The sequence below is a fragment of the Oncorhynchus gorbuscha genome, linkage group LG18 (genome assembly GCF_021184085.1).
Source record: "Oncorhynchus gorbuscha isolate QuinsamMale2020 ecotype Even-year linkage group LG18, OgorEven_v1.0, whole genome shotgun sequence".
Taxonomy (NCBI): Eukaryota; Metazoa; Chordata; class Actinopteri; order Salmoniformes; family Salmonidae; genus Oncorhynchus; species Oncorhynchus gorbuscha.
The window spans coordinates 226,026-238,908 of record NC_060190.1 but is presented as its reverse complement, the minus strand read 5'-3'; the positions used below and the strand labels follow the sequence as shown (position 1 = coordinate 238,908).

At 48.5% G+C, this 12,883-nt stretch overlaps 1 protein-coding gene across 1 annotated transcript in view; it reads left to right on the top strand.

Annotated features, from left to right (window-relative positions):
- LOC124003753 (lysosomal alpha-glucosidase-like) overlaps positions 1-12,883 on the top strand; it is a gene marked incomplete at its 3' end in the record, with an annotated part of 32,277 nt that overhangs the window by 2,349 nt on the left and 17,045 nt on the right. Inside the window, 6 exon segments of the mRNA XM_046312305.1 lie at positions 896-1,450; positions 2,904-3,049; positions 8,821-8,986; positions 9,535-9,637; positions 11,952-12,071; positions 12,159-12,277. Coding sequence (XP_046168261.1) covers positions 896-1,450; positions 2,904-3,049; positions 8,821-8,986; positions 9,535-9,637; positions 11,952-12,071; positions 12,159-12,277 — 1,209 coding nt within the window.

The following is a 12,883-nucleotide window of genomic DNA, read 5'->3' as shown; positions in this document are numbered from 1 at the left end:
AATTAAACAAATGTACTTTTAACAAGGCACACCTGTTAATTGAAATGCATTCCAGGTGACTACCTCATGTAGCTGGTTGAGAGAATGCCAAGAGTGTGCAAAGCTGTCATCAAGGCAAAGGGTGGCGACTCTGAAGAATCTCAAATATTTGGATTTGTTCAACACTTTTTGTTGTTGTTGGTTACTACATGATTCCATTTGTGTTACTTCGTAGTTTTGATGATCTTCACTGTTATTCTACAATGTAGAAAATAGTGAAACATTAAAGGAAACTCTTAAATTAGTAGTTGTGTCCAAACCTTTGACTGGTACTGTACATAGTACCTCAACTGCTTTACACCCCTGCATTTCTTACAAAAGAGCAGAAACAGACTGGCACTCAGATGATTGACTAGTGTCCTGCCCAGGACCCACTGTACACCAAGCTGCAGAAACAGACTGGCAGGTGATTGACTAGTGTCCTGCCCAGGACCCACTGTACACCAAGCTGCAGAAACAGACTGGCAGGTGATTGACTAGTGTCCTGCCCAGGACCCACTGTACACCAAGCTGCAGAAACAGACTGGCAGGTGATTGACTAGTGTCCTGCCCAGGACCCACTGTACACCAAGCTGCAGAAACAGACTGGCAGGTGATTGACTAGTGTCCTGCCCAGGACCCACTGTACACCAAGCTGCAGAAACAGACAGGCAGGTGATTGACTAGTGTCCTGCCCAGGACCCACTGTACACCAAGCTGCAGAAACAGGCTCCTGCCCCTATGAGCCGTTCTGACTCGCACAAGCCAAGGCTCACGTTCTTACCCAGACTACACCAGTGTTTTGTACTGTCTTGTACTCTACGGTTTAGTATTGTGTCGTATTGCAGTCAAACTGTAACTGTTGTTGTGATTTCAGGGGAAGGACCCAGAGGAGACAGAGCGCCCCCTGCTGCCTCGGAGGCCCTCCTGTTCTGCCACCACGGCCCTCATCTCCCTGGGCTCCCTGCTGCTCCTGGTCTGTGGCCTCTGGCTTCTGGTGACCATCTTCTGGCTCCAAGCCCCCTCCAACAGCGCCCCCCACAGGGCCCCGCCGCCCAGGGGCTCCCCAGGGACGGGTGGGGGAGACGGGAGTAGAGCCCTACCAGAGCCCCAGGCTTGTGGAGTGGTCCCAGAGGCCTGGAGGTTTGACTGCTACCCAGAGAGAGGGGTGGTGGTGACCAGGGAGTTGTGTGAGGCGAGGAACTGTTGCTTCATCCCTGCCTCCTCCTTCCCCCCTGCCCCGGGGAGGAACGGTGTTCCCTGGTGTTTCTACCCTCCTGGGTTCCCCTCCTACTCCCTGGTGTCTGTTAACACCACAGACGTGGGTCAGACGGGAACTCTGGTGAAGACGGTGAAGACCTACTACCCTAAAGACATTCTGACCTTACAGCTGGAGCTCCTCTATGAGACAGACAACAGGCTCCGAGTCAGGGTGAGGAGGCAGGGAGGACACACCAATACATACATACTGACACACAGACAACAGGCTCCGAGTCAGGGTGAGGAGGCAGGGAGGTCACACCAATACATACATACTGACACACAGACAACAGGCTCCGAGTCAGGGTGAGGAGGCAGGGAGGTCACACCAATACATACATACTGACACACAGACAACAGGCTCCGAGTCAGGGTGAGGAGGCAGGGAGGTCACACCAATACATACATAATGACACACAGACAACAGGCTCCGAGTCAGGGTGAGGAGGCAGGGAGGACACACCAATACATACATACTGACACACAGACAACAGGCTCCGAGTCAGGGTGAGGAGGCAGGGAGGACACACCAATACATACATACTGACACACAGACAACAGGCTCCGAGTCAGGGTGAGGAGGCAGGGAGGTCACACCAATACATACATAATGACACACAGACAACAGGCTCCGAGTCAGGGTGAGGAGGCAGGGAGGTCACACCAATACATACATACTGACACACAGACAACAGGCTCTGAGTCAGGGTGAGGAGGCAGGGAGGACACACCAATACATACATACATACATACTGACACACAGACAACAGGCTCCGAGTCAGGGTGAGGAGGCAGGGAGGTCACACCAATACATACAGACTGACACACAGACAACAGGCTCCGAGTCCGGGTGAGGAGGCAGGGAGGTCACACCAATACATACATACTGACACACAGACAACAGGCTCCGAGTCAGGGTGAGGAGGCAGGGAGGTCACACCAATACATACATACTGACACACAGACAACAGGCTCCGAGTCAGGGTGAGGAGGCAGGGAGGACACACCAATACATACATACTGACACACAGACAACAGGCTCCTGACACACAGACAACAGTCAGGGTGAGGAGGCAGGGAGGGAGGACACACCAATACATACATACTGACACACAGACAACAGGCTCCGAGTCAGGGTGAGGAGGCAGGGAGGACACACCAATACATACATACTGACACACAGACAACAGGCTCCGAGTCAGGGTGAGGAGGCAGGGAGGTCACACCAATACATACATACTGACACACAGACAACAGGCTCCGAGTCAGGGTGAGGAGGCAGGGAGGACACACCAATACATACAGTGGGGCAAAAAAGTATTTAGTCAGCCGCCAATTGTGCAAGTTCTCCCACTTAAACAGATGAGAGAGGCCTGTAATTTTCATCAAAGGTACACTTCAACTATGACAAACAAAATGAGAAAAAAATGGTCCCTTATTTTCCACCATGTACTGTATACACACCAATACATACATACTGTACTGTACACACACGCAAATTAATGCTCACACACACAGGCAGAAGTGCGCACACACAAATACAGACAGATGCACATGAATGTACTGTATAGTGTCAGATCTCTGGGGTCTTTGGCCGTCATTCATCTCTCTTTTGTTATGTTCAGATCACCGACCCGTCTGAGTCGCGATTCGAGGTGCCAATCGCCGTGCCCAAGGCCACAGAGAAGGCCTCTAGTCCCGCCTACTCTGTGGAGCTGTCCAATGAGCCGTTTGGCATCATCGTTAAGAGAACTTCCACAGGAGCTGTGCTGTATGCATGAGTTATTCTGTCTCTCTCTCTCTGTAGTCTCTACTCTCTCTCTCTCTCTCTCTAGTCTCTCTCTCTCTCTCTCTCTCTCTCTCTCTCTCTCTCTCTCTCTCTCTCTCTCTCTCTCTCTCTCTCTCTCTGTCTCTCTCTCTGTCTCTGTCTCTGTAGTCTCTCTCTGTCTCTCTCTCTGTAGTCTCTCTCTGTCTCTCTCTCTCTCTCTCTCTCTCTCTCTCTCTCTCTCTCTCTCTCTCTGTAGTCTCTCTCTGTCTCTCTCTCTGTCTCTCTAGTCTCTCTGTCTCTCTCTCTCTGTAGTCTCTCTCTGTCTCTCTCTCTCTCTCTCTCTCTCTCTCTGTCTCTGTCTCTCTGTAGTCTCTCTCTCTCTCTCTCTCTCTCTCTCTCTAGTCTCTCTCTGTCTCTGTCTCTGTCTCTGTCTCTGTCTCTGTCTCTCTCTCTCTCTCTCTCTCTCTCTCTCTCTCTGTAGTCTCTACTCTGTCTCTCTCTCTCTGTAGTCTCTACTCTGTCTCTCTCTCTCTGTAGTCTCTACTCTGTCTCTCTCTCTGTAGTCTCTACTCTGTCTCTCTCTCTGTAGTCTCTACTCTGTCTCTCTCTCTCTGTAGTCTCTCTCTCTCTCTCTCTCTCTCTCTCTCTCTCTCTCTCTGTAGTCTCTACTCTGTCTCTCTCTCTGTAGTCTCTACTCTGTCTCTCTCTCTGTAGTCTCTACTCTGTCTCTCTCTCTGTAGTCTCTCTCTCTCTCTCTCTCTCTCTCTCTCTCTGTAGTCTCTTCTCTGTCTCTCTCTCTCTCTCAGTCTCTCTGTAGTCTCTTCTCTCTCTCTCTCTCTCTCTCTGTTTCTCTGTAGTCTCTACTCTCTCTCTCTCTCTGTCTCTGTCTCTCTGTAGTCTCTACTCTGTCTCTCTCTCTGTAGTCTCTACTCTGTCTCTGTCTCTGTAGTCTCTACTCTGTCTCTCTCTCTGTAGTCTCTACTCTGTCTCTCTCTCTGTAGTCTCTACTCTGTCTCTCTCTCTGTAGTCTCTACTCTGTCTCTCTCTCTGTAGTCTCTACTCTGTCTCTCTCTCTGTAGTCTCTACTCTGTCTCTCTCTCTGTAGTCTCTACTCTGTCTCTCTCTCTGTAGTCTCTACTCTGTCTCTGTCTCTCTGTAGTCTCTACTCTGTCTCTCTCTCTGTAGTCTCTACTCTCTGTCTCTCTCTCTGTAGTCTCTACTCTCTGTCTCTCTCTCTGTAGTCTCTACTCTGTCTCTCTCTGTAGACTCTACTCTGTCTCTCTCTCTCTGTAGTCTCTACTCTGTCTCTCTCTCTGTAGTCTCTACTCTGTCTCTCTCTCTGTAGTCTCTACTCTGTCTCTCTCTCTGTAGTCTCTACTCTGTCTCTCTCTCTGTAGTCTCTACTCTGTCTCTCTCTCTGTAGTCTCTACTCTGTCTCTCTCTCTGTAGTCTCTACTCTGTCTCTGTCTCTCTGTAGTCTCTACTCTGTCTCTCTCTCTGTAGTCTCTACTCTGTCTCTCTCTCTGTAGTCTCTACTCTGTCTCTCTCTCTGTAGTCTCTACTCTGTCTCTCTCTCTCTGTAGTCTCTCTCTAGTCTCTACTCTCTCTCTCTCTCTGTAGTCTCTACTCTGTCTCTCTCTCTGTAGTCTCTACTCTGTCTCTCTCTCTGTAGTCTCTACTCTCTCTCTCTCTGTAGTCTCTACTCTGTCTCTCTCTCTGTAGTCTCTACTCTGTCTCTCTCTCTCTCTCTGTAGTCTCTACTCTGTCTCTCTCTCTGTAGTCTCTACTCTGTCTCTCTCTCTGTAGTCTCTACTCTGTCTCTCTCTCTGTAGTCTCTACTCTGTCTCTCTCTCTCTGTAGTCTCTACTCTGTCTCTCTCTCTGTAGTCTCTACTCTGTCTCTCTCTCTCTGTAGTCTCTACTCTGTCTCTCTCTCTGTAGTCTCTACTCTGTCTCTCTCTCTCTGTAGTCTCTACTCTGTCTCTCTCTCTGTAGTCTCTACTCTGTCTCTCTCTCTGTAGTCTCTACTCTGTCTCTCTCTCTGTAGTCTCTTCTCTGTCTCTCTCTCTGTAGTCTCTACTCTGTCTCTCTCTCTCTCTCTCTCTCACTCTCTCTCTCTCTCTCTCTCTCTCTCTGTAGTCTCTACTCTGTCTCTCTCTCTGTAGTCTCTACTCTGTCTCTCTCTCTCTGTAGTCTCTACTCTGTCTCTCTCTCTGTAGTCTCTACTCTGTCTCTCTCTCTGTAGTCTCTACTCTGTCTCTCTCTCTGTAGTCTCTACTCTGTCTCTCTCTCTCTCTCTGTCTCTCTGTAGTCTCTTCTCTCTCTCTCTCTCTCTCTCTGTCTCTCTGTAGTCTCTACTCTCTCTCTCTCTCTGTCTCTGTCTCTCTGTAGTCTCTACTCTGTCTCTCTCTCTGTAGTCTCTACTCTGTCTCTCTCTCTGTAGTCTCTACTCTGTCTCTCTCTCTGTAGTCTCTACTCTGTCTCTCTCTCTGTAGTCTCTACTCTGTCTCTCTCTCTGTAGTCTCTACTCTGTCTCTCTCTCTGTAGTCTCTACTCTGTCTCTCTCTCTCTCTGTAGTCTCTACTCTGTCTCTCTCTCTGTAGTCTCTACTCTGTCTCTCTCTCTGTAGTCTCTACTCTGTCTCTCTCTCTGTAGTCTCTACTCTGTCTCTGTCTCTCTGTAGTCTCTACTCTGTCTCTGTCTCTCTGTAGTCTCTACTCTGTCTCTCTCTCTGTAGTCTCTACTCTCTGTCTCTCTCTCTGTAGTCTCTACTCTCTGTCTCTCTCTCTGTAGTCTCTACTCTGTCTCTCTCTCTGTAGTCTCTACTCTGTCTCTCTCTCTGTAGTCTCTACTCTGTCTCTCTCTCTGTAGTCTCTACTCTGTCTCTCTCTCTGTAGTCTCTACTCTGTCTCTCTCTCTCTGTAGTCTCTACTCTGTCTCTCTCTCTGTAGTCTCTACTCTGTCTCTCTCTCTGTAGTCTCTACTCTGTCTCTGTCTCTCTGTAGTCTCTACTCTGTCTCTCTCTCTGTAGTCTCTACTCTGTCTCTCTCTCTGTAGTCTCTACTCTCTCTCTCTCTCTGTAGTCTCTACTCTGTCTCTCTCTCTCTCTCTGTAGTCTCTACTCTGTCTCTCTCTCTGTAGTCTCTACTCTGTCTCTCTCTCTCTGTAGTCTCTACTCTGTCTCTCTCTCTGTAGTCTCTACTCTGTCTCTCTCTCTGTAGTCTCTACTCTGTCTCTCTCTCTGTAGTCTCTACTCTGTCTCTCTCTCTGTAGTCTCTACTCTGTCTCTCTCTCTCTGTAGTCTCTACTCTGTCTCTCTCTCTGTAGTCTCTACTCTGTCTCTCTCTCTCTGTAGTCTCTACTCTGTCTCTCTCTCTGTAGTCTCTACTCTGTCTCTCTCTCTGTAGTCTCTACTCTGTCTCTCTCTCTGTAGTCTCTACTCTGTCTCTCTCTCTGTAGTCTCTACTCTGTCTCTCTCTCTCTGTAGTCTCTACTCTGTCTCTCTCTCTGTAGTCTCTACTCTGTCTCTCTCTCTGTAGTCTCTACTCTGTCTCTCTCTCTCTGTAGTCTCTACTCTGTCTCTCTCTCTGTAGTCTCTACTCTGTCTCTCTCTCTGTAGTCTCTACTCTGTCTCTCTCTCTCTGTAGTCTCTACTCTGTCTCTCTCTCTGTAGTCTCTACTCTGTCTCTCTCTCTGTAGTCTCTACTCTGTCTCTCTCTCTGTAGTCTCTGTAGTCTCTACTCTAGTCTCTACTCTGTCTCTCTCTCTGTAGTCTCTACTCTGTCTCTCTCTCTGTAGTCTCTACTCTGTCTCTCTCTCTGTAGTCTCTACTCTGTCTCTCTCTCTGTAGTCTCTACTCTGTCTCTCTCTCTGTAGTCTCTACTCTGTCTTCTCTCTCTCTCTCTGTAGTCTCTACTCTGTCTCTCTCTCTGTAGTCTCTACTCTGTCTCTCTCTCTGTAGTCTCTACTCTGTCTCTCTCTCTCTGTAGTCTCTACTCTGTCTCTCTCTCTCTGTAGTCTCTACTCTGTCTCTCTCTCTGTAGTCTCTACTCTGTCTCTCTCTCTGTAGTCTCTACTCTGTCTCTCTCTCTGTAGTCTCTACTCTGTCTCTCTCTCTGTAGTCTCTACTCTGTCTCTCTCTCTCTGTAGTCTCTACTCTGTCTCTCTCTCTCTGTAGTCTCTACTCTGTCTCTCTCTCTGTAGTCTCTACTCTGTCTCTCTCTCTGTAGTCTCTACTCTGTCTCTCTCTCTGTAGTCTCTACTCTGTCTCTCTCTCTGTAGTCTCTACTCTGTCTCTCTCTCTGTAGTCTCTACTCTGTCTCTCTCTCTGTAGTCTCTACTCTGTCTCTCTCTCTGTAGTCTCTACTCTGTCTCTCTCTCTGTAGTCTCTCTCTGTCTCTCTCTCTCTCTCTCTCTCTCTCTCTCTGTAGTCTCTACTCTCTCTCTCTCTCTCTGTAGTCTCTACTCTGTCTCTCTCTCTGTAGTCTCTACTCTGTCTCTCTCTCTGTAGTCTCTACTCTGTCTCTCTCTCTGTAGTCTCTACTCTGTCTCTCTCTCTGTAGTCTCTACTCTGTCTCTCTCTCTGTAGTCTCTACTCTGTCTCTCTCTCTCTCTGTAGTCTCTACTCTGTCTCTCTCTCTGTAGTCTCTACTCTGTCTCTCTCTCTGTAGTCTCTACTCTGTCTCTCTCTCTCTGTAGTCTCTACTCTGTCTCTCTCTCTGTAGTCTCTACTCTGTCTCTCTCTCTGTAGTCTCTACTCTGTCTCTCTCTCTGTAGTCTCTACTCTGTCTCTCTCTCTGTAGTCTCTACTCTGTCTCTCTCTCTGTAGTCTCTACTCTGTCTCTCTCTCTGTAGTCTCTACTCTGTCTCTCTCTCTCTGTAGTCTCTCTGTCTCTCTCTCTCTAGTCTCTCTCTGTCTCTCTCTCTGTAGTCTCTCTGTAGTCTATATTCTCTCTCTGTCTCTCTCTCTCTCTGTAGTCTCTACTCTGTTTCTCTCTCTCTCTGTAGTCTCTACTCTGTTTCTCTCTCTCTGTAGTCTCTACTCTGTTTCTCTCTCTGTCTCTCTGTAGTCTCTACTCTGTTTCTCTCTCTCTGTAGTCTCTACTCTGTTTCTCTCTCTGTAGTCTCTACTCTGTTTCTCTCTCTCTCTCTGTAGTCTCTACTCTGTTTCTCTCTCTCTCTCTGTAGTCTCTACTCTGTTTCTCTCTCTCTCTCTGTAGTCTCTACTCTGTTCTCTCTCTCTCTCTCTCTGTAGTCTATATTCTCTGTCTCTGTCTCTCTGTCTCTCTCTCTGTAGTCTCTACTCTGTTTCTCTCTCTCTCTCTGTTTCTCTCTCTCTCTCTGTAGTCTCTACTCTGTTTCTCTCTCTCTCTCTCTGTAGTCTCTACTCTGTTTCTCTCTCTCTCTCTGTAGTCTATATTCTCTGTCTCTGTCTCTCTGTCTCTCTCTCTCTGTAGTCTCTACTCTGTTTCTCTCTCTCTGTAGTCTCTACTCTGTTTCTCTCTCTCTCTCTGTAGTCTATATTCTCTGTCTCTGTCTCTCTGTCTCTCTCTCTCTGTAGTCTCTACTCTGTTTCTCTCTCTGTGTAGTCTCTACTTTCTCTCTGTAGACTCTACTCTCTGTCGGTAGTCTCTTCTCTCTCTCTCCGGCTCTCTCTCTGTAGTCTGGTTGGAGTAATCTGGGAATTGGGCTAGTTTCTTTTGACTTAACATAATGCCTGTGCTTGTGTGTCTGTCTTCATGTTGTGTCTGTCTGTCTCTCTCTGCCCCCCCCCAGCCTCAACACCACGGTAGCTCCTCTGTTCTACTGTGACCAGTTCCTCCAGCTGTCCAGCAGTCTGTCCAGTCAGTACATCTATGGGCTGGGAGAACACCGCTCCTCCTTCCTACACGACATCCACTGGAACACCCTCACCATGTGGGCTAGAGACGTGGCGCCCACGGTAACGACTCCCGTCTCCAGACCACATATCATCCCTTCTACCTGACCATGACTTTTCTATATCCTGTGTCTGTAGGACCTCATCCCTTCCACCTGACCATGACTATTCTATATCCTGTGTCTGTAGGACCTCATCCCTTCTACCTGACCATGACTATTCTATATCCTGTGTCTGTAGGACCTCATCCCTTCTACCTGACAGTGACTCTATTCTATATCCTGTGTCTGTAGGACCTCATCCCTTCTACCTGACCATGACTCTATTCTATATCCTGTGTCTGTAGGACCTCATCCCTTCTACCTGACCATGACTCTATTCTATATCCTGTGTCTGTAGGACCTCATCCCTTCTACCTGACCGTGACTCTATTCTATATCCTGTGTCTGTAGGACCTCATCCCTTCTACCTGACCATGACTCTATTCTATATCCTGTGTCTGTAGGACCTCATCCCTTCTACCTGACCGTGACTCTATTCTATATCCTGTGTCTGTAGGACCTCATCCCTTCTACCTGACCGTGACTCTATTCTATATCCTGTGTCTGTAGGAGCTGACTAACCTGTACGGGGTTCATCCCTTCTACCTGGCGATAGATGAGGGAGGGACGGGGACAGCACATGGATTCTTCCTGCTCAACAGCAACGCGATGGGTCAGTGGCCACGTCCCATTACTACCTTTACTCTAGCTCCTGTTTACTGGGACATGATGGGTCAGTGGCCACGTCCCATTACTACCATTACTACCTTTACTCTAGCTCCTGTTTACTGGGACATGATGGGTCAGTGGCCACGTCCCATTACTACCATTACTACCTTTACTCTAGCTCCTGTTTACTGGGACATGATGGGTCAGTGGCCACGTCCCATTACTACCATTACTACCTTTACTCTAGCTCCTGTTTACTGGGACATGATGGGTCAGGTGGCCACGTCCCATTACTACCATTACTACCTTTACTCTAGCTCCTGTTTACTGGGACACGATGGGTCAGTGGCCACGTCCCATTACTACCTTTACTCTAGCTCCTGTTTACTGGGACATGATGGGTCAGGTGGCCACGTCCCATTACTACCATTACTACCTTTACTCTAGCTCCTGTTTACTGGGACACGATGGGTCAGTGGTCACGTCCCATTACTACCATTACTACCTTTACTCTAGCTCCTCTTTACTGGGACATGATGGGTCAGTGGCCACGTCCCATTACTACCATTACTACCTTTACTCTAGCTCCTGTTTACTGGGACATGATGGGTCAGTGGCCACGTCCCATTTCTACCATTACTACCTTTACTCTAGCTCCTGTTTGTTTGGGACATGATGGGTCAGTGGCCACGTCCCATTTCTACCATTACTACCTTTACTCTAGCTCCTGTTTACTGGGACATGATGGGTCAGGTGGCCACGTCCCATTACTACCATTACTACCTTTACTCTAGCTCCTGTTTACTGGGACATGATGGGTCAGGTGGCCACGTCCCATTACTACCATTACTACCTTTACTCTAGCTCCTGTTTACTGGGACATGATGGGTCAGGTGGCCACGTCCCATTACTACCATTACTACCTTTACTCTAGCTCCTGTTTACTGGGACATGATGGGTCAGGTGGCCACGTCCCATTACTACCATTACTACCTTTACTCTAGCTCCTGTTTACTGGGACATGATGGGTCAGGTGGCCACGTCCCATTACTACCATTACTACCTTTACTCTAGCTCCTGTTTACTGGGACATGATGGGTCAGGTGGCCACGTCCCATTACTACCATTACTACCTTTACTCTAGCTCCTGTTTACTGGGACATGATGGGTCAGGTGGCCACGTCCCATTACTACCATTACTACCTTTACTCTAGCTCCTGTTTACTGGGACATGATGGGTCAGGTGGCCACGTCCCATTACTACCATTACTACCTTTACTCTAGCTCCTGTTTACTGGGACATGATGGGTCAGGTGGCCACGTCCCATTACTACCATTACTACCTTTACTCTAGCTCCTGTTTACTGGGACATGATGGGTCAGGTGGCCACGTCCCATTACTACCATTACTACCTTTACTCTAGCTCCTGTTTACTGGGACATGATGGGTCAGGTGGCCACGTCCCATTACTACCATTACTACCTTTACTCTAGCTCCTGTTTACTGGGACATGATGGGTCAGGTGGCCACGTCCCATTACTACCATTACTACCTTTACTCTAGCTCCTGTTTACTGGGACATGATGGGTCAGGTGTCCACGTCCCATTACTACCATTACTACCTTTACTCTAGCTCCTGTTTACTGGGACATGATGGGTCAGGTGGCCACGTCCCATTACTACCATTACTACCTTTACTCTAGCTCCTGTTTACTGGGACATGATGGGTCAGGTGGCCACGTCCCATTACTACCATTACTACCTTTACTCTAGCTCCTGTTTACTGGGACATGATGGGTCAGGTGGCCACGTCCCATTACTACCATTACTACCTTTACTCTAGCTCCTGTTTACTGGGACATGATGGGTCAGGTGGCCACGTCCCATTACTACCATTACTACCTTAACTCTAGCTCCTGTTTACTGGGACATGATGGGTCAGGTGGCCACGTCCCATTACTACCATTACTACCTTTACTCTAGCTCCTGTTTACTGGGACATGATGGGTCAGGTGGCCACGTCCCATTACTACCATTACTACCTTTACTCTAGCTCCTGTTTACTGGGACATGATGGGTCAGGTGGCCACGTCCCATTACTACCATTACTACCTTTACTCTAGCTCCTGTTTACTGGGACATGATGGGTCAGGTGGCTGGCCTGTTCCGTTTCAACCACCTTTTACGTTCAGTATGTTGAATCTCTGTTGCTGTCTGAGCGATGCTGTCTGAGCGATGCTGTCTGAGCGATGCTGTCTGAGTGATGCTGTCTGAGCGATGCTGTCTGAGCGATGCTGTGTGGATGTTGGTTCTGTAGACGTCGTCCTCCAGCCGGGCCCTGCCATCACCTGGCGCACCATCGGTGGGATCCTGGACTTCTACGTCTTTCTGGGTCCCGATCCGGCCTCTGTGATTGGACAGTATTTGGAGGTCGTAGGTCAGTCTACAGAAAGATAAGGACCTATTTCTTCCTCGTGTCCTTGGAAGTCGTCACTGTCTGATTCTCGACCGTCACCTCTCTCAGGTTACCCCGCCATGCCGGTCTACTGGGCGCTGGGGTACCATCTCTGTCGCTGGGGTTACGGAAGTAGCAATGCCACCTGGGACGTCGTCAAGAACATGAGGAACTATGGGATACCTCAGGTACTGACTCCCTCAGTGTGTGTGTATAGAACATACCTCAGGTACTGACTCCCTCAGTGTGTGTGTATAGAACATACCTCAGGTACTGACTCCCTCAGTGTGTGTGTATAGAACATACCTCAGGTACTGACTCCCTCAGTGTGTGTGTATAGAACATACCTCAGGTACTGACTCCCTCAGTGTGTGTGTATAGAACATACCTCAGGTACTGACTCCCTCAGTGTGTGTGTATAGAACATACCTCAGGTACTGACTCCTCAGTGTGTGTGTATAGAACATACCTCAGGTACTGACTCCCTCAGTGTGTGTGTATAGAACATACCTCAGGTACTGACTCCCTCAGTGTGTGTGTATAGAACATACCTCAGGTACTGACTCCCTCAGTGTGTGTGTATAGAACATACCTCAGGTACTGACTCCCTCAGTGTGTGTGTATAGAACATACCTCAGGTACTGACTCCCTCAGTGTGTGTGTATAGAACATACCTCAGGTACTGACTCCCTCAGTGTGTGTGTATAGAACATACCTCAGGTACTGACTCCCTCAGTGTGTGTGTATAGAACATACCTCAGGTACTGACTCCCTCAGTGTGTGTGTATAGAACA